This window comes from Ranitomeya imitator, chromosome 3 (assembly GCF_032444005.1).
Source record: "Ranitomeya imitator isolate aRanImi1 chromosome 3, aRanImi1.pri, whole genome shotgun sequence".
NCBI classification, from domain to species: domain Eukaryota; kingdom Metazoa; phylum Chordata; class Amphibia; order Anura; family Dendrobatidae; genus Ranitomeya; species Ranitomeya imitator.
Window position 1 is genome coordinate 757,268,160 of NC_091284.1, and position 21,766 is coordinate 757,289,925.

Sequence of the window (21,766 nt, forward strand, 5' to 3'; positions counted from 1 at the left end):
AATTACTACATGTTGCATTTCCGCAACAAAACGCAAGCATAGAAAAGACGCATGCGTCCTCAAACGCGGCAAATCGCATGCAAAAAAAAAAGCATGCGTTTTAAATGTTAAGTATAGGGGGGGGGAAAACGCATGCGTTTTTTGCACTAAAACGCAGCGGCAAAAAACATAAATGTGAAACCAGCCTAAACAGGTTAGTGTTTACTGCGATTTTATTATTGTTGTTTCTTTATATAGTGCTATTTTATTCCACAACGCAGATTTTACCCGGTTAATGTCGTGAGTGTCCATTATTTGGAAAGTTGGATAAAAATGTGTCAAAGAGAAGACATCCATTGAGTGAAGCTGAATTGAACAGCTTGCCAACGCCTCAGATTCTGAAGACGATATCCAACTGGAGAAAGTGTCTGAAGATGAGGAAGTGGAGAGGAAAGTGATTAACAGAATTCTGATTCTGACGTTGGATCTTGATGTGGCACAATGACCAGACATCTAGTCCAATGACAGCAATTCTGTCTAAAAACAAAAGAGTAATTTGGAAGTTGCAGACTTCTGCCCAGGCAAGAAATTTGTCCTTTGCTAAAATCAGATAATTCTCTAATAACGAGTCGCTATTAGAGAAGTTTGCGATAAATTAATAGAGATTCTTCCAAAATTATACAATATTGAAGTTAATGTCACTGTGGATGAACAACTTGTGGCATTCTGAGGTAGGTGCCCAATCAAACAATATATACAGAGTAAGGCTCCTTTCACACTAGCGTCGGAATCTCCCCGTCGCAATGCGTCGGGGAGAGATTCCGACGCTAGCGTTTGCTGCATTGCACAATGGAGGCAGCGGATGCATTTTTCCGGCGCATCCGCTGCCCCATTGTAAGGTGCGGGGAGGTGGGGGCGGAGTTCCGGCCGCGCATGCGGTCCGTTGGGGAAAAAAAAAAAAACGTTTCATGTAGGGTTTTTTTTCTCCCGACGGTCCGCCAAAGCGAGAAGTGTGCCAATCCGTCGCAAATGCGTCGTCAATAGAAGTCTATGGGGAAAAAACACATCCTGCAAGCACATTTGCAGGATGCGTTTTTTCTGCAAAACGACGCATTGTCACGGATTTTAAAAAAACGCTAGTGTGAAAGTACCCTAAGCCAGCAAAGTAAGGCATCAAGATATGGACACTTTGTGACAACAGCAGCCTGGAGGAAAAACCTGAAAAGAATCAGGGAATGCGAGTCGTTTCAGATTTGACGTATGGGACTAAGAACAAAACGTGACATGTGACAACTTTTTTACATCACACCAACTGGGGCAGCTGTTGCTTAAATGAAAACTTACAATGGTGGGCACTAAGAAAAAGCAAGCCGCAAAAGAGATGTTTATACATCAATCACACCTATCCTCAAAAATCCCTCTTTTGACCCATCCTCTATCTAGCTACCGCCCTATATCACTTCTCCCCTATGCCTCAAAACTACTGGAACAACATGTCCATCTTGAACTGTCCACCCATCTCTCTTCTTGCTCCCTCTTTGACCGCTTACAATCTGGCTTCCGGTCACACCACTCCACTGAAACTGCCCTAACTAAGGTCACCAATGACCTATTAACCGCCAAGAGCAAGCGACACTACTCTGTCCTCCTTCTCCTGGACCTGTCGGCTGCCTTTGACACAGTGGACCATTCCCTATTATTACAGACCCTCTCATCCCTTGGCATCAAAGACTTGGCCCTATCCTGGATCTCATCATACCTAACAGACCGGACATTCAGCGTCTCCCACTCACACACCACCTCCTCACCTCGCACTCTATCTGTCGGAGTCCCACAAGGTTCAGTCCTAGGACCCCTGCTCTTCTCCATTTACACCTTTGGCCTGGGACAGCTCATAGAATCTCATGGCTTTCACTATCATCTCTATGCTGATGACACACAGATCTACATCTCTGGACCAGATATCACCTCCCTTCTAACCAGAATCCCTCAATGTCTGTCCACTATTTCATCCTTCTTCTCCGCTAGATTTCTGAAACTTAACATGGACATAACAGAATTCATTGTCTTTCCCCCATCTCAAGCGACCCCCCCACCCCCACCCCAGCAAACCTATCCATTACAGTAAACGGCTGTCCACTCTCCCCAGTCCCACAAGCTCGCTGCCTCGGGGTAATCCTTGACACTGATCTCTCCTTCAAACCACATATCCAAGCCCTCTCCACCACCTTCAACTCAAAAAAATTTTCACGAATCCGTACATTCCTAAACCAAGAATCTGCAAAAACCCTAGTCCATGCCCTCATCATCTCCCGCCTTGACTACTGTAACCTCCTGCTCTGTGGCCTCCCCTCTAACACTCTCGCACCCCTCCAATCTATTCTAAACTCTGCTGCCCGACTAATCCACCTGTCCCCCCGCTATTCCCCAGCTTCTCCCCTCTGTCAATCCCTTCACTGGCTCCCCATTGCCCAGAGACTCCAGTACAAAACCCTAACCATAGCATACAAAGCCATCCACAACCTGTCTCCTCCATACATCTGTTACCTCGTCTCCCGGTACTTTCCTGCACGCAACCTCCGATCCTCACAAGATCTCCTTCTCTACTCCCCTCTTATCTCCTCTTCCCACAATCGCATACAAGATTTCTCTCGCCCATCACCCCTACTCTGGAACCCTCTACCACAACATATCAGACTCTCACCTACCATCGAAACCTTCAAAAAGAGCCTGAAGACCCACCTCTTCCGACAAGCCTACAACCTGCAGTAACCACCCATTGACCAAACCGCTGCACGACCAGCTCTTCCCTCACCTACTGTATCCTCACCCATCCCTTGTAGATTGTGAGCCCTCGCGGGCAGGGTCCTCTCTCCTCCTGTACCAGTTGTGACTTGTATTGTTTAACCCCTTAATGACCGCCAATACGCCTTTTAACTGACCTTACATATAAGAGAATAGCCTCCCCATACAGGTGACAATCCAGCATCTGTCGGTTGTGCACTATAGCTGACAACTTTCTGCATCAGCCACGATCAGTGTTTGCACCGTCCAAATCTGTTTAACCCCTTAGATGCTGCTGTCAATAGTGACTACATCATTATAAATGGTTAACAGAGTGTGGGGGCTTCCTCTTTATCCCAATTGGTGCCCTCAGATCATGATTTTGTGGTCCTGATGTTTGCGGTGGCAATTCATGACCAAATAGCGGCCTTACAATCTGCCGGCTGTTGTAACCTGTTCAGAAGTTAGATGCATTTAGGTGGTAAAAAACAGGATTTTTGGTTGCTTACCGTAAAATCTGTTTCTTGGAGCCTCCATTGGGGGACACAGGAACCATGGGTGTATGCTGCTGCCACTAGGAGGCTGACACTATGCAAATAAAAAAATTAGCTCCTCCTCTGCAGTGTACACCCCACCGACTGGCATTAAACTCTTCAGTTAGTGAGAAAGCAGTAGGAGAAAGAACAAGGTTGAAAAACCATAACCACAAACTTGAGAACTGTAAACGTGAGAACAGTCAGAGAACATATAACAAAAACATTGGGAGGGTGCTGTGTCCCCCAATGGAGGCTCCAAGAAACAGATTTTACGGTAAGCAACCAAAAATCCTGTTTTCTTTATCGCCTCTCATTGGGGGACACAGGAACCATGGGACGTCCCAAAGCAGTCCCAAGGGCGGGAAAACAGACTTCCATCAGGTCAGAGGACTCACCACTGCCGCCTGCAGGATCCTTCTGCCTAGGCTGGCGTCCGCCGATGCGTAGGTATGGACCTTGTAAAATTTGGCGAACGTGTGGATGGAAGACCAAGTTGCCGCTTTGCAAAGCTGTAGAGCGGAAGCCCTGTGGTGCACCGCCCAGGAGGCGCCGACTGCCCGGGTAGAGTGAGCCTTAATCCCAGGAGGGGGCACTCTGTTCTTGACCCGGTAAGCCTCCAAAATTGCCGTTCTGATCCAGCGAGCAATAGTCGCTTTAGAAGCCGGCTGGCCTCTGCGCGTGCCATCAGGAATGACGAAAAATGAATCCGTCTTCCGGAAAGAGGATGTTCTATCCAGATAAATCCTCACTGCCCTGACTAGGTCCAGCTTGTTCAACGATCGCTCCAGAGGATGAGTCGGAGCTGGACAAAAGGAAGGTAGAACGATGTCCTCGTTGAGGTGGAAGGTGGAAACCACCTTAGGAAGAAAAGAAGGTGGAGGTCGGAAGACCACCTTGTCCTGGTGAATGACCAAAAACGGAGGGCGGCAAGACAGTGCCGCCAGCTCGGAAACGCGGCGAATGGACGTGATGGCCACAAGAAAGGCCACCTTCCAAGATAAAACTGATAGAGGAATCTCCCTAAGAGGTTCAAAGGGAGAAACCTTCAGAACGTCCAGTACCAGGTTTAGGTCCCATGCCTCCACAGGGGCCCTGTACGGCGGGACGGCGTGGGCTACCCCCTGAAAGAAGGTCTTAACCTGTGGCCGAGAGGCCAAGGTCTTCTGAAAGAGGATGGAAAGCGCAGAGACCTGACCCTTCAGGGAACTAAGAGCCAGGCCCGAATCCAGTCCTGCCTGAAGGAAGGCCAAAAGAGAAGGCAGGGAAAAAACCATAGGCGGCACGCGGTTGGACTCGCACCAACGGAAGTAGGCCTTCCAGGTGCGGTAGTAGATCCTGGAAGACGAAGGCTTCCGAGCCTGAATCATAGTGTGAATGACCCGGTCCGAAAGGCCGGACGCTCTTAGAACCGCGGTCTCAACAGCCACGCCGTTAAACTGAGCGACCGAGAATTCGGGTGGCAGATAGGACCCTGGGACAGCAGATCGGGCCTGTCTGGAAGGCGCCAGGGAGCGTCCGCGAGAAGGTTGACGAGCTCCGCGAACCAAGCTCTCCTGGGCCAATCCGGGGCGATCAGGATGACCGGCACCCCTTCCGCTTTGATCTTCTTCAACAGTTTGGGAAGTAATGGAAGGGGTGGGAACAGATAGGGCATCTCGAACTGTGACCAAGGAATGGCCAGAGCATCGACGCCCACTGCGAGAGGATCGCGTGACCTGGAGACGAATTGTGGAACCTTCCTGTTGATCCGAGACGCCGTGAGATCCACATCCGGAGTTCCCCATCGAAGACAAATCTGATGGAAGACCTCCGGATGCAGGGACCATTCCCCCGCCGCGAGACCCTCGCGGCTGAGGAAGTCGGCGGCCCAGTTTTCTACGCCGGGGATATGCACCGCGGATATCACCGGAACCGTTGCCTCTGCCCAAAGGAGGATCTTGGACACCTCGGCAAGGGCCAAGGAGCTCCGAGTCCCCCCCTGATGGTTGACATATGCCACAGCCGTGGCATTGTCCGTCTGGATCCGGACTGGAAGGCCCCTGAGAATCCTTTCCCAATGGCGGAGGGACAGAAAGATGGCCCGAATTTCGAGGACGTTGATCGGCAGCGCGGACTCCTGTAGCGACCAACGGCCCTGAACCGTCAGGTGGCGAAAAACCGCACCCCAGCCGATCAGGCTGGCATCCGTTGTCACCACCTGCCAGTGAACCGGAAGGAAGGACCTGCCCTGGGAGATGAGAGGAGACGTCAGCCACCAGTTGAGAGACCGCTTGACCCGAAAGGAGAGTCTGATCGGCCGATCCAGGGAGAAGACCGACCTGTCCCACTGAGACAGAATGGCTTGCTGAAGGGGTCGAGAATGGAATTGGGCGAAGGGAATCGCTTCCAAGGTAGCTACCATCCTCCCCAGAACCTTCATGGCCGATCGGAGGGAGGGAGGCCGAGGACCCTGGAGCAAGAGAATGTCCCGACAAAGGGTGGATCTCTTGTCCTTGGGAAGGAAGACTCTGGACTGACGAGTGTCGAAGAGCATGCCCAGAAAGATGATGCGCTGAGAAGGAATAAGGCAGGACTTCTTCCGGTTGACCAGCCATCCGAAACGGGATAAGGTGTCGAGAACAATGGACAAGCTTTCGTGGGCCTGAGCAAAGGACGGAGCCTTGATGAGGATGTCGTCGAGGTATGGAAACAGAACCAAGCCTCTGACTCTCAAAATGGCCATCAGCGCCGCCATGATTTTCGTGAACACCCTTGGCGCGGTTGCGAGACCGAACGGCAGGGCGACGAACTGAAAATGATCTTGTTGCACTGCGAAGCGCAGGAAACGGTGATGTCCGGGAAATATTGGAACATGTAGGTAGGCGTCCTGGATATCTATAGAGCATAGAAATTCCTGAGCCTCCATGGAAGCAATTACTGAACGAAGGGATTCCATCCTGAAGTGTCTCAGGCGAACCCTCCTGTTCAACAATTTGAGGTCCAGAATGGGACGAACCTTGCCGTCTTTTTTCGGTACCACAAAGAGGTTCGAGTAGAAACCCGTGTACCGTTCCTTTTCTGGGACGGGAACGATTACCCCGGATTTGAGCAGAGAAGCGATGGCTGCGAAGAAGCCCGGAACCAAAGCGGGATCTTTTGGAGGACGAGATTGGAAGAAACGATCTCTGGGTCGGGAGGCGAACTCTATTTTGTATCCCGAAGACACAACTTCCCTGACCCATGCATCCTCTACTGCGGAAATCCAGACGTCCCTGAAACGGAGAAGACGGCCCCCCAACCTGGGAGTTGGGCTGGAGTCTTGCCGAGAGTCATGCGGAAGTGGATCTTCCAGTCCTGGGCCTGGACGATCTACCCTGGGAATAGCGAGGACGCCAGGACGGAGTGGGCCTGAAGGACACCGCCTTCTTCTCTTGACGTGCCTGTGGCCTCTGTTGCTGCTGGGAAAAGGAGTTTGACGCAGCGAAGCGACGAAAAGGCCGGAACGAGCGAAACTGCCGTCTAGGAGGAGGGCGACGAGGTTTAGCCTGGGGGAGAAGGGAACTTGTGCCCCCAGTGGCGTCCTTAATGATCTGGTCCAGCTGGGAACCAAAGAGACGAGAGCCCTGGAAGGGCAGACTAGTGAGGGACTTTTTGGAGGACAAGTCCGCCTGCCAGGCCTTGAGCCAAACGGTCCGGCGGATGGCAACGGCATTGCTGGAAGCCTGAGCCGCACAAGACGCGACATCCAGGGAGGCGGAAACCAGGTATTCACCAGCGTGGGAAATCTGGTTGGCAAGTTCCGCTAATTGCGCGGGAGGAGCCCCGTCCAGGATACCTCGCCGCAGATCCTTGGCCCATTTTGAGATGGATTTTGAGGCCCAAGTGGAAGCAAAGGCCGGGCATAGCGCTGCTGAAGCCGCTTCGAAGGCAGATTTTGCGAAGGATTCTATAACTCTGTCGTTAGAGTCCTTCAGAGACGCTCCGCCGGACAGTGGGAGCACCGTGTTGGTGGACAGCCTGGACACAGGTGGATCCACCGAGGGAGAGACCGTCCAATTGGCGGTAAGATCTGGTGAAAAAGGATATAACACCCCCAGGCGTTTTCCCCTCTGAAAACGTCTGGTCGGATTCTCTCTCTCTCTGGTCAGGATTTCCTCGAATTCAGGATGAGGGGCAAAAAATCTTGAAGGTGGTTTGGCCCGTCTAAACGAAACCGCCTGATCTGCGGGTTCCGTAGAGGGATCCTTAATGCCGCAGGTTTGGTTTATAGCCCGAATGAGGTTCTGGACCGACTCACTCATGGTGGCGATTTGGCTAGGATCCAACTCCGACATCTCCTCTGAGGGCGCATCAGATAAAGCCTCGCCTGACTCAGGGGAGGAGGAACGGTGCGACACCAACCGCGGGGGAGGGCCGTGCGGCGAGATGGAACGCGAAGAGGACTCAGACCGACGTTGCTGTCTGGACCTTTTGTGGCTAATCAAGGAGGGCTCGGGCGGCGGTTCCTGCAACCCGCTGGCCACTGCAGGGGTCTGCAGGGGTAACCGATCCAGCGCGGACACCAGGGTTTGAGACACCCGTGTTAAATCGGCCACCGATTGTGACAGAGAAGCGGCCCAGCCTGGGATGGGGGGATCACTCTCGGGCGGAACAGCCGGGGGATCCTGGGCGGTGGGAACAATCGGGTTGCTGCAGGACTGACACAGCGGGGAGGACTGACCTGAGGGAAGTTTGCTGTTACAGGACGAACATGCAAAGTACGTGACTAAGGCAGAAGATGAAGAGGTAGGGGGACGAGAGCGGCCCCCTTTAGAGGTAGACATTTTTAGGGACCCTGAAGATGCCAGTGGGTTAGGGGACAGTGGGCAGAGGGGGGTGTCAGTCTGCAGTGCAGCTACTCACGGACCCGGTCCTGGAAGATGTCCCACTTGTCCTCGGCGGAGAACTTCCCTGAGGTGCTGATTCTGCGATGCTGAGCCACAGAAGATGCGAGTGCTGCTGCTGTGAGAAGCGGTGCACACCGGCCGAGGGACCCACGAGGAAGGGGGTGGAGCCAGACGCAGAGGCGCCGGTGGGCAGGGCGCAGTATGTCGGGCGGGAAAGAAGCCCGCCCGCAGAACCGGAAGTGAGGAGCCGAGAAACCGGAAGTAGGCCCCGGCGTAAGCCGGGACCTAAATTAGAGACCGGCGCCGCCGGAGAAGGGAACCGCGGCGCCGGAGCAGCGCGCCGCAGAGTCCGAGAAGAGCGGCAGTCCGCCAAGGCTGCCCGAACGGAACCGGCGGGGCCGCGGCGCCAGAGGCAGGCCCCGGCAGAAGCCGGGACCCAAACTAGAGGCCGGCGCCGCCGGAAAATCGCGGCGCCGGAGCGTCGCCAGAGGATCGCGGCGCCGGAGCGCCGCCTGAGAATAGCGGCGCCGGAGCGCCGCTGGAGAGTGGCGGCGTCGGAGCGCCGCAGAAAGCAAGCGGCACGGCACCCTGCCAAGGACGCCGTGCAGACACAGGACACACCGCGGCCGCCGAGAAGCGAGACCGCAAGGGGGAGCGGCGCGGCAGCCCGCCAGGCCGAGACTCCACAAGGGAGACACCGTGGCTGTGCGGCCGCCAATGAAGGAGAGCCCCGGAGGAAAATGAGCCACAGCCCCCGTGGCTGTCCCTGGGATCCCCCCAAAACAAACGCCATGAGGGAGGACCGGGGGACATCTGGAGAAAAGATCCCGGGGGAATGGAGAGCCCGCCAGGGGGAAATACTCACCTAAACATCCCACGCCGTTACTAACCTGAGGGGAATGAGACGTCCACGGAGCTGTGATGGACGTCCTCGTCTCCTCCGACCGACAGGCTCTGGTAGGCGAGTGGGTGGGGGACGGAGCCAGGACCGGACTTCTGAGCACGCTTCTGTGCTAGGATCTTGGTCCTGGAGAGGGATCTATGAGGATACGGGGTGGCAGTACACGCCGTACTCATAGTCCGTATTGTGGGACTACAGGCGTGACTGCTCACCCTGTATCCCTCTGGAAGAAAACCTGAAAAGAAACGACGCACATTGAGGTAGATAAGGGTCTAATGAAAGACCCGTGTCCACCTCCTACTGACACTAAGCTAAACTGGAGAGTTTAATGCCAGTCGGTGGGGTGTACACTGCAGAGGAGGAGCTAATTTTTTTATTTGCATAGTGTCAGCCTCCTAGTGGCAGCAGCATACACCCATGGTTCCTGTGTCCCCCAATGAGAGGCGATAAAGAAATACACATTTTCATTTCTGTCATACCACTTTGCATTAATTCCTGTAAAGCACCTGAAGGGTTAATAAACTACCTGACAGCAGTTTTTGATGTGTCAGAGGGGGCTGTTTTTAAAATGGTATCACGTTTGGGGGTTTCCCAATATATGAGACCCCTAAAGTCACTTCAAACATGGATAAGTCCCTAAAAAAATACATTTAGTAAATTTCCTTGAAAAAATGAAAAATTGCTGCTACATTTTTAAACCTCCTAAAATGCTAAAAAAATAAAATAACATTTTACAAATGATGCCGATGTAAAGCAAACATGTGGTAAATGTTATTTATTAATGGATTGCTGTGGTATGACCATCTGGATTAAAGGGATAATCATTCAAATTTTGAAAATTGCTAATTTTATAACATTTTTCTCAAATTTTTGATATTTTTTATAAATAAACACAAAACATATTGACCTAAATTTACCATTATCATAAAGTATAATGTGTCATGAAAGAACAATCTCAAAATCACTGGGATTTGTTGAAGCATTGCAGAGTTATTACCACATAAAGTGACACTGGTCAGATTTCAAAAATTTGGCTCCGTCACTAAGGGGTTAAGATTATTGTACTTGTTTTTATTATGCATACCCCACCTCACATGTAAAGCGCCATGGAATAAATGGCGCTATAATAATAAATAATAATAATATAGTTCAATGATTACTTTACTGGAGATACAGCAGTGGTTTCTTACGTTCCCAAATAAAATAAACCGGTCATTCTGATGAGCACGAGGCACCATGACAATGCAGTAAGTAGTCAGGATGACAAAAAGCGGCAGATATTAGATTATAATTCTACCAAAGGGGCAGTTGATGCATTGGATAAACTAATGGCTACGTACACAAGCAGACGCAAAACCAATCAGTGGCCAATGGTTTTATTTTATAACATTGTTGATGTATCTTCCTACAATGCATTTGTTTTATGGCGTGAAATAAATCCCAGTTGGAATGGCAATAAACTGCATAAATGAAGACTTTCTGGAAGAATTAGCAAGTCTCTTGCTATGCCATCTATTTTAGGAAGAAATGTAAAACCCTGAAGTGAAGGTGCAGCAGCAGTAGTAAGCCGTATCCAGCAGCATGCACAACGCCACGAACCCACGGCCTCCACCATCCCTGGAAAAAGACTAAAGGGAAAAGATGCAGCATTTGTCCATCTTCTGTGATAAAACAAATCTAAAACAAATGTTCTAGTTGTAGTAAATATTTATGTAGAGCACATGGGAGTTATTTCTGTACAGAATGTAAGAATGTCAGAACTTCTTGCTATAAGAAGTGAAACTGTACAACCTTATGCTTTACTTATTTTAGAAAACTGAGGTTTGATTTAAACTTTTCATTTGTCTTTGACCAACCATGTTCACATACAGTTAAATAATGCAACTGATAAATAATATGCTTGGAGTAGCTAAATGTCAAAATGAACAGACTTTAATATGTCTGTAGTGTATAGCCAATATGAACAGAACAGCAGGGTTATTCCCAAGTTTGGAAGTTATTCCCTATCCGTGGTAAAAGAAGTGGGGATAACTTCCCGATCGCTGGGGATCCGACCAATGGGACCACCCAAAAATCCTGAGACGTGTGGATAGAGAAATGGTCGATCATGTGCACCATCGCTCTATTGATTCTTAATGGGACTGCTGGAGTTAGCCGAGCTTTGTGTTTGGCTGGTCTTTGGCACTAACATAAGAATATAAGAAGTGGCAGTGCGCATGACTGACCACCGCTCCAGCCACACAGAGCTCTTCAGACCTACAGTTCTTGGGATCAATGAGCACCTTAATGGTCAGACCTGCAGCAATTGGGAAGTTATCACAGCACGGTGGCTCAGTGGTTAGCCTTGTTGCTTTGTAGCACTGTGGTCCTAAGTACAAATCCCACCAAGAACAACATCTGCAAGGAGTTTTTTTATGTTCTTCGGTTTCCTCCTATACGCCAAAGACATACTGGGAGGGAATTATATGGTGAGCCCCAATGGGGACAGTGAAGATTATGTCTGTAAGGTGCTATATGAGAAAACGCATCATAATTAATCGCCTATCCTACAGCTAGGGGGTAAAGTTGAAAGGTGAGAATACCCCTTTAAATTCTGTCCGTGACGGACAGCCGTACTTAAGTTAACAGCCGTGGGCAAGCTCGACCGTGTGTCACAGGCATTATCTGCTTTCATTGATTCAAGCTCAGTTTCTGAGCTTGGATCAAAGTCTAGGATACGTTATATGATGTAATAGTACATCATATGTCAGGAAGGGGTTAAAATATATATTTATTCATTATGAAGGATGCCCAAGCGATCAGATACCTACTTAACAGCATTTAAGTCCAATGTTGCGTACAGGTAATACAAGCATTTCATTCTCTCTGTAGTTTCCAAGTTGTGAGGAACCATGTACTGTGCAAAAATGCGTTCAACTAGCAACCTGAAACACAGCAAAAACATTTCTGTTTTTAGTGATTTAGCATCAAAGACATAACATTTATGCATAAGAACAAAATTTAGGGAACATTATCTAGGGACACCCAAAATGCCAAAGCGTCTCATTAGAATGTAGTGAAGGAACGATTTAGTGTCTCAATGTAAAGACTGTCACAGGGTCCCCCCCCTTTGCGTACCATCTGCAAATTAATACTGGTGACTGGGTAGAAGGGTATTTAGGTCTTCCCCAGGTCACACGTGTCCAGATAAGTACATTTTCATCTCCCGTCTGACTCTCTACCATATTCCTACATGTCCTGTTCAGTATGTGAACGGTCACAGCTTACACTGATAGCGCCGGACAATTTCAGTCTGTTCAGTGCCATCTAATTTACAATATGGAAAGAAATCTTACATGAATGTAACAGAGTTACAAGTAATCCAATACGGGGTCATTGTACCCTAACAAGAAACATCCTGGCTCACCTACTTACCGATCGTCTATGCTGTTCTGGTAATAGATATGAAGAAGTTTATCTTTAATCCAAGAGATTTGTTTTGCGGCCTCTTTTCCGGCTTCTGCTTGCAAAGCATACTTCTTATAGATCTGAGCCAGGCCCATCATGGCTTCTTTTCTTACTCTCCACTGATCAATGAAAGAAAAATCAGTGGGACTTAATTTAGCGCCAGCTATCTATCTAAAGCTAGAGAACTAAAGACCTCTCACATGCGTTTGTCATTAGTGTTACATTTTTTACTTTTGGTTAAACTTGTCAAAGGCGAAAAAGAGCAATTAAAAGATAAATAAACCACAAATCTTGCAAATTCTCACACTGGCCACAAGGACAAACACTTGACTGAAGCACAGAAGAGATGTCAGCAAACTCATTATCACAAAAGAGGATTATAATGAACGGCAGCACCTCTATATACAGTGGATTGCACAGAAACCACCATAAACAGCAAATAAGGCACAGCTAGCCTCCTCTCCGCCTTCACAATGACCTTTGCCCAAATCAGAGCATGCTCACATATCACTTCTATATAAATAGGATCTGAATCAGTCTAAATTGTGAAGAAGAGGAAGTAAAAATGTAAAATTTGGCTTGGAGCCCAGTGTGAAAAATGAAAGATTATTATTTTTAAATAGAGTTTTTAAAGAAAATGAAACTAAAAAAGAAAAAAAAAATAGCATAAAGAGCCAGGACTGTAAAAAAAAAATAGCAAATGTGTTCAGAATTTTTCCCCATTAGCACTATTACATTTACATGAGAGTTTGTCTAATACGTTAAGTACTATGAATAGAAATACCGTATATACTAGAGTATAAGCCGAGAATATACTCGTGTCATTCCCAAGGGTCGGCAGGGGAGGGGGTGCGGCAGCTGTCTAATCATACTCACCTGCTCCTGGAGCAGTCCCTACACGTCCCTGGTTCTCCGGGCGCCGGCAGCTTCTTCCTGTAATGAGCGGTCACATGGTATCGCTCATTACAGTAATGAATATGGAAACGACTCCACTCCCATAGGGGTGGAGCCGCATGTTCATTACTGTAATGAGCGGTACCATGTGACCGCTCAACACAGGAAGAAGCTGTCAGAGCCCAGAAAACCAGGGACCTGCAGGGACCGCACCAGGAGCAGGTGAGTATAACGGGGCTCACCAAACCAAAAATTACTAATTAAAATATAACACTTATTAAGAAATGTAAAAAAGATCCAAAAGGCCACATATAAGAACACAAACAATAACCCCATATCAGAGGGAAACATCCACCTACAAGCCAATACACATGTAATCATACACAAGAATAGTCTGTACATTTGCTGGAAAGAAAGCATCCATTTTTGGTAAGCACAGGCCGAAGCACATATATATATATATATATATATATATATATATATATATATATATATATATATATAGATATATATATGTGTGTGTGTGTGTGTGTGTGTGTGTGTGTGTGTGTGTGTGTGTGTGTGTGTGTGTGTGTGTATAACGGGGGCATAGTCAACTGTCCCACGTTCCACCATCGGCGCTCAGGTCAGAGGGCGCGATGACGCGATTAGTGTGCGCCGCCCTCTGCCTTAACAGTCAGTGCAGAGGACGGGGAAGACACAGCAGCGCCCAGCGGTGGAACGGGGAACAAGTGAATATAGCAAGTGGCGGGGGCCTGAGCGATGAGAGGTGAGTATGTGACTTTTTATTTTTAATCGCAGCAACAGCATATGGGGCAAATATCCCTATGAAGCATTTTATGGGGCCATAATCAGCATTTGTGCAGCATTACATGGGGCAAATATCTCTATGGAGCATGTTATGGGGCCATAATCAGCATTTATGCAGCATTATATGGGGCAAATATCTCTATGGAGCATGTTATGGGGCCATAATCAGCATTTATGCAGCATTATATGGGGCAAATATCTCTATGGAGCATGTTATGGGGCCATAATCAGCATTTGTGCAGCATTACATGGGGCAAATATCTCTATGGAGCATCTTGTGGGGGCTATAATCAGCATTTGTGGAGCATTATATGGGGCAAATGTGTCTATGGAGCATCTTATGGGGCCCATCATAAACTGTATGGAGCATTAAATAGGGCGTATTTTGTATGAAGCATCTTACGGGGCCCATCATGAACTGTATGGAGCATTATATGGGGCTCTTGATTCAATATGGATATTCAAAAACACTTAACCTACTGATGTCTCAATTTTACTTTTATTGGTATCTTTTTATTTTTGACATTTACCACCCTATGCTTATACTCGAGTCATTACGTTTTCCCATTTTTTTGTGGCAAAATTAGGGGTCTCGGCTTATACTCTGGTCGGCTTATACTCGAGTATATACGGTAAGTAAATACCAGTAGTAGATAATTCATTAAACTACACATTTTAATTTATTTAAAATGAGTTGTCTCACAGATGAAGTACATTTTAATTAATAGACCTTGGAAAAATAATAAGTTCCACAACTGCATGTGTTAAAAAAACATTTCAGTGATGAGATACTCTTGTAGATGTGCCCCTGCTATCTAATAATGGTAAAATGGCTATATCCGACTATAGAGCGCTGCTCCAGTCCGAAGTCAGCACATGCCACAGCTACTCCCTAGGGAAGGAAGCATAAATCACTTAAGAAAAGTGAATATACACACAAAATAGCAAGGACTCGCAGCAGATGCTTTCTTTAGTAAAATATTTCCCTACTCGTATAATCACAGGAGCGAGTGTTTCTACTGAGTCACCTGAACTCATGATAAATCAAGTCAGTGACATCAGCTTGGTGGCCACTGGAGCTCCTGCATCCCTGACTTGATTTATGATGATCTCACAGCAAAAACACTCATTCCTGTGACAAAACAAGCAAATAAATTTATCACAGGAGCGAGTTTCTGCTGTGAGCTCATCATAAATCAAGTCAGTAATGCAGGAGCGCCAGTGGCCACCACACTTTATGTCACTGACTTGATTTATGATGAGCTCAGGTGACTCGGCAGAAAAACTCGCTCCTGTGATAAAACAAGCAGGGAAATGTGTTTCCTGAGAAAGGTTGTAGCTGCAAGCCTCTGCTGTTTGGTATGTATACTCACTTATCATAAGTGACTTATGCTTCCTTTCTGGCCTGGAAGCTGCTGTATGTGCCAACCATGAGCTGGAGAAGCTCTACATGGTCATACACAGCGAACAACAGTACATAGCAGGGGGGCACAATAAAACACATTCAGTTGGGCAGCTTATTATTTCAATAACTATTGGTTATAATGTACTTTGCTTGTGGGACAACTGCTTTAGGTCTTATGTAAATAAAGGTATGTTTAAATGGGGCATGTATACTCATCCTATAAGGTTTCAGCTTACCCGCTTATCAAGAGTTCTTTCCCGGACAAAATTAAGAAGGTGGTCATTAACAAGAAGAAGATCTTTCTTTGCAGCAGTAACTATAGACACAATAACATCGTGTCTAATGGCTTCCTCAGGGTCATGGGACCTCACTTTTAGGTATTCTGAAAAATAAAAACCCTGTATCATAACATTATTTGACCCAACGTATCTGGGGCATGTTAAAATTAGCATCACGTACTACTGAGCTCAAACACAGCATGTTCACACAGCACAATCGTAGAAAAAAAAATTCTGCATCTCAAAACCCCAATTAATGCATATAAATGAGGTTATTCCCTTAGCAGGGGCAAGGATGTCTGCAAAACTCAATCAGGTGAGTGGGATAGTCACTGAAATTTCCTTAACAAAAAAGAAAAACCACCCCCAAAAATGATTTCAGTACCTGTTAAGTCCTTGGCTAAATCTGGATGGTTCATTAAGCAGTGGCTGGCAAACTTCACACATTCCAAGCGAATGGGTACATGTATATCGTTAAACCTGGCAACAACAATAAAAAAAACCCTCTCAGTTCTCACTAGATGATTATTATTAACCTCTTCCAACATGTGACGTATACATACATCACACTGGAGGAGAGTGCACAAAGCAGGCTGTACTCACATCATTTTTATTTTTACAAATATGAAATATGGACCATTTTTCTCCTGCGTCATACATTTCTTACCACCGAATGAGCTGCCTGAACATTAATACATCGGCTTTTATCAATGTATCAGTTAAAAATCGGATGAAGTATGGCAAACTGAAGTACTAAGGATGTCTTCTTTACATTTTTTGAAGTAAAAACGGCTTGCTTATCTCACAAGGCTACGTGAAATGAAAAAAATAATGCTGGTTAAGAGCACAGTGTATCTCTGCCCTTTTCCTACACAATACTACGGGAGTCTTTCCTGTAACATTGCCGTATGCTTCCACCCACCAGACGGAGGCAGAAAGCCTGTTCTTTTGCCCTCCCTCTGGTAGGTACGTGCCTGCATACTTAAAGGGAACCTGTCACCCCGTTTTTTTGAGATTGAGCTATAAATACTGTTAAATAGGGCCTGCGCTGTGTGTTCCTATAGTGTATGTAGTGTACCCCGATTCCCCACCTATGCTGAGATATAACTTACCAAAGTCGCCGTTTTCGCCTGTCAATCAGGCTGGTCAGGTCGGGAGGGCGTGGTGACATCGCTGGTTCTTCCTCAGCTTTACGTTGGTGGCGTAGTGGCGTAGTGGTGAAGACACCGCGCGCGATCTGCGCTGTAATCCCTTGCATCGGTGGGGGCGGCCATCTTCCTGGGGCCGCGCGTGCGCAGATCGAGTGCTCTGCTGCACGGGGCTTCAGGAAAATGGCCGCGGGATGCCGCGCGTGCGCATTAGAGATCGCGGCGGCCATTTTCCCAAAGCCGAGATGCAAACTCGGCTTTGGGAAAATGGCCGCCGCAATCTCTAATGCGCACGCGCGGCATCCCGCGGCCATTTTCCTGAAGCCCCGTGCAGCAGAGCACTCGATCTGCGCACGCGCGGCCCCAGGAAGATGGCCGCCCCCACCGATGCAAGGGATTACAGCGCAGATCGCGCGCTGCTTGTTCACCACTACGCCACCAACGTAAAGCTGAGGAAGAACCAGCGATGTCACCACGCCCTCCCGACCTGACCAGCCTGATTGACAGGCGAAAACGGCGACTTTGGTAAGTTATATCTCAGCATAGGTGGGGAATCGGGGTACACTACATACACTATAGGAACACACAGCGCAGGCCCTATTTAACAGTATTTATAGCTCAATCTCAAAAAACGGGGTGACAGGTTCCCTTTAATATATTTTTCTGACTATAAGACGCATTTTTAAACAAGAGTTTGCGTCTTATAGTCCGGAGGCAGCTTCCTGTGATGGAGAACGCAGACACTACGTCCTTCTCGATCACAGAGAGCTGCCGTCTCTCCTCCTGTCTGACATTGATCATATCTCATAGATCAGTCGGCTCACCAGACAACAGGTAACAGCTGATGATCTCGGAGTTACCCGGGACCAGGCTTGTCTTCAGAGAAGAGGTTAATAACGAGGCAGCATTAACATGAGGTTAACATGACGTGGCCTCGCATTCGCTCATTAGTCTGACACCAGCACGAAACGGCACCTGTGAACTGTGGTAACCTTAATGATATCATCTCAGTTCGCAGCAGCCTGGTCTCACAGAGCACAGTGCGAGATCTGGCAGTAGCTGCTGCTCCAGTCTATGGAGGTGCGTTCTCTTTGGTCTACAACGGACTGGTGTGTATTTTTTCTTTTTTAAATACACGGGAGAAAGATGGAAATTGTTGGGGAGGTTTTTGTTTTGCTTTTTTCAAACAAAGATATTTTTTTTCTCCTTTTTTCACTTACGGTGTGACTAATGGGGTGTCTGATTGACGCAGCTCCATTACTAACCACTGGGCTTGATGTCAGCGGATTTTACACAAAATACAGCTGACATCAACCCCAAAATATTACCCCGCTTGCCACAGCACCAAAGCAAGCGGGAAGAGCTGGGCAAAGCACAAGAACTGGCACATCTAATGGATGCACCTTCTCTGGGGTGGCTGAGGGCTGCTATTTTTAGGCTGGGGAGGGCCAATATCCATGGGGCTTCCCAGCTTGAGAATACCACCCCTCAGATGTCTGCTTTAGCTTGAATATCTAAAATCGAGTAAACACCACCGTTATATTTAAATTATTTTAAAAAATGGCATTGTGGCCCCTCTATTTTTCATAACCAGCCAAAACAATCAGACAGCTGCAGCTGTCTGCTTTACCTGCACTTGTTATCAAAAATAGAGGGAACCCCACGTCTATATTTTTTTTCCCTTTTTTACATGGTTAGCTGGCCAATCACAGTCATGCCAATACTTATCAGGGCTGCAATAGGGCCGGAAGTGCCCACACAGAAACAGCTTTGTTGATTGGCTGCACTGCAGCCTTTCAACAAGCTTTGTTTGGGCTTCCGAATGCGAACAGTAACAGGAACTTCAGGAAGAAGTCCTTGTTCGCGGTCCATGCATGGACAGTAGGTATCCGATACAGATCTCAAACTTTACCATACGCGTTCGTCCATCTCCACTCCCCACCCATTTTTCCTACCCTATACTTCCATCTATCTTTCCTCTCCTCTTAAGAAAATGTTGATACATCAAAATGTAAATAAAACAAAATTTTAAATAAAAAAAAAGGTTATCTTTTTCTGATATTGTGGGAAAAATAAATAAGAAATATGTAGCCATTTTTCATTTTGGGGGTGCTGAAAGCGGCTATTGGGACAGGCAGAATTATGATTTTTTTTTTCTACTTTATTCTTGCTTTTTATTTCCTTTTCATTCACTTTCCTAACACATGGCGTCTTAACGAGAACCTGTCACCAGGAATAACGCTGTTAACCTGCAGATATGGTGTTAATGTGCAGGTTAACAGCGGTGTTAAGATGTCCGGCGCCAGCACGTAGCCAAATGCGGCATGGAGAAATTAACTTTTTTCTTCCCACCAGCATTCAGTCATGGGACGGGGGCAGCACCAGTTCAGTCACGGCTCTTGATAATACAGAGCAGTTGCTGTAACCGCACCACCGACCCTGACTGACAGCCAGCCGCAATGTAGAGCCATTGTTAGTCAGGGCCAGGGTCATAATTACAGCGGCCGCTCTGTATACTCAGAGCAATGACTAAACATGGTTTAACACTACTACACACATGGATTGGAACCCTACTCAGGCACCTCACCAACCCAAACCCATATTGGAGTGGTGTATATGATCTTCCTAAAGAAGGTAAACACGGTAATAAACCATGTTTATCTTTTCTGTGGAGAGTCTGGCTGTGTCTGACAGATGACTCTCTGCCTCCACAGCTGCATAATCTTGTACAAGCTGCTTACACTGCACTGACATTGAAGAATGCTAGCTCAAAGTAAAGTGTAGGCTGCCTGGACATTTATTGTCTATGGGGTATCCAGAAGTAGTTAAATAAAATTACACTTACCTGCCCAGGTAACACTGCCAAAGGGGTTTATTCTGAGCTGCCAGTTCAGAATCCTTAGCTCCAAACATTTTTGCAAGAAGTTTCACCACTTGCAGTCGCTCTTCATTATCATTGCTCTGTGTCAAACAAATGTGATGAACTTTGTTGTCAGTAACCCTAATTTCTCTCCCCTCACATTTCTATTTACCCAAACCTAAGGGATAAGATGCATTAGAAAAACATGGTGGTTTTGTCTGGAAACCGCACCAGACATGTCCACGGGCTTTGTCGCATAGAAACAACATGTGGATAGGTATTTTAGAGTCACCAATCGGGATAATCATAATGAACCCAAATGCTTCCCCCATGGTAAACTGATCTGAACATGATAGAAACTCACCTTAAGCTTAAACTCCAACTGAGGTAATACAGATAAGAGCAAATGGCTGTCAATATTATATAACTCCAGTATCAAGTCAAAAACATGTTCTGACAAGTCGCTGATAGAAGTTTTACCAAGCATGAGGACTTGGTTAAAAAACTGCAATGTAAACAAGAAAAACAGCAATATATTACAACATATTCGTCTTTTTTTTGTTACTGTACGGACATTTTATTGCTTTAAGGCATCTAAAATGTTAAGTATATTTTTAAGTGTTTTTTTTTTTTTTATAAAAACTAACACGTACATTAGACAATGTTTGTGTCCATCATATTTCCAAGGAGAGTACAACCTCATCACTAAGGGCAGTGATTAACAGGGGGCTGTGTATGCATATATACACAAAACAGCCTAATTCAGAAGTCAGGGAATTTCCTCCTACACAAAAAAGGTTTGAGTTTCATCAGCAGTCGTAAGTTTTTCCTGGGTTTAAAAAAAAAAAAAAATTTAACTGATGGAGGTTTCTCAAGCTTCTCCTATCAAATCGTCCATGAAAAACGGACAGCACATGGAGGGCATCCGAGTGCTATCCAATTTTTTTCATGGACCCATAGACTTGCTTTGGCAAGTTTGATCTCAAACTGGAATCTTAAATCTAACAGATCTGTCTCCCTGATTTTGTACGGACCACAATAATACATGGACATATGAACAGCGCCATGAACGATAATAAGTATAAGTTCTTTCAGTGAAAAATACTGACCGAACTAGTATGAGAAAAGAAATTATGTCTGAATAAACCCTAAGGCCGGGATCACACATGCGAGAAATACAGCCGAGTCTCCATGTTAATACCTGGCACTCAGGAGTGGAGCGTGCGGCCGCATAGCAATACCTGCCGTGTATTAACATGGGAGACTCGGCCGTATTTCTCGCATGTGTGATCTCGGCCTAACAGATACTGCACTTAGGGGGAGGACTCATTACTCCTCTCACTCACCAAAGGGATATAGTAAAAAAATAAATAAATAAAAACAAAGCCATTACGACAAGTCTTACATTAGTAATGTACGGTTCTATAGCTTGAGCAGTCCTCTTCAGCAGAGCCTTGGCCAGGTCATAGGCTTGCTTGTTTAAATTCTGAAAGGTTAAGAACAAAACAAATATATATTAGTCTCACAGGGGAGTGTAAGGCTATGTTCACATTGCGTTAGGGCAATCCGTTTAGCGCATATGCTAGCGGATTGCGCTAACGCAATTATAAATGAAGAAGAGGACAGCGCCACACCAGGAAGTGAAACAGCAGCTCACATTTAATTCTGCCTTCTGCGGCAACGTTTCGGTCAGAAGAAGACAAAGGTCCCTGGTGAGGACGTGCGCCCTGTTGTCCATAGAGACGGTACTATTGTAGGGTGCGGCCAGACGAAATCTTTTTGGATACTGGTATTGCGCTAACGCAATGTCACAAACCGCTAGCGCAGATACCCGATCTGCGTTAGCGAGGGACGGACCG

The 21,766-nt window shown here is 47.0% G+C and overlaps 1 protein-coding gene across 1 annotated transcript in view; it reads right to left on the reverse strand.

Annotated features, from left to right (window-relative positions):
* PDS5B (PDS5 cohesin associated factor B) overlaps window positions 1-21,766 on the reverse strand; it is a 225,703-nt gene that overhangs the window by 114,181 nt on the left and 89,756 nt on the right. The window contains exons 7-13 of the mRNA XM_069758991.1: window positions 21,313-21,393; window positions 20,272-20,412; window positions 19,893-20,008; window positions 16,285-16,379; window positions 15,858-16,003; window positions 12,480-12,631; window positions 11,876-11,989 (exon numbers count right to left, since the gene is read on the reverse strand). Of these exons, the coding sequence (XP_069615092.1) occupies window positions 11,876-11,989; window positions 12,480-12,631; window positions 15,858-16,003; window positions 16,285-16,379; window positions 19,893-20,008; window positions 20,272-20,412; window positions 21,313-21,393 (845 nt within the window). The remainder of the gene's footprint in view (window positions 1-11,875; window positions 11,990-12,479; window positions 12,632-15,857; window positions 16,004-16,284; window positions 16,380-19,892; window positions 20,009-20,271; window positions 20,413-21,312; window positions 21,394-21,766) is intronic.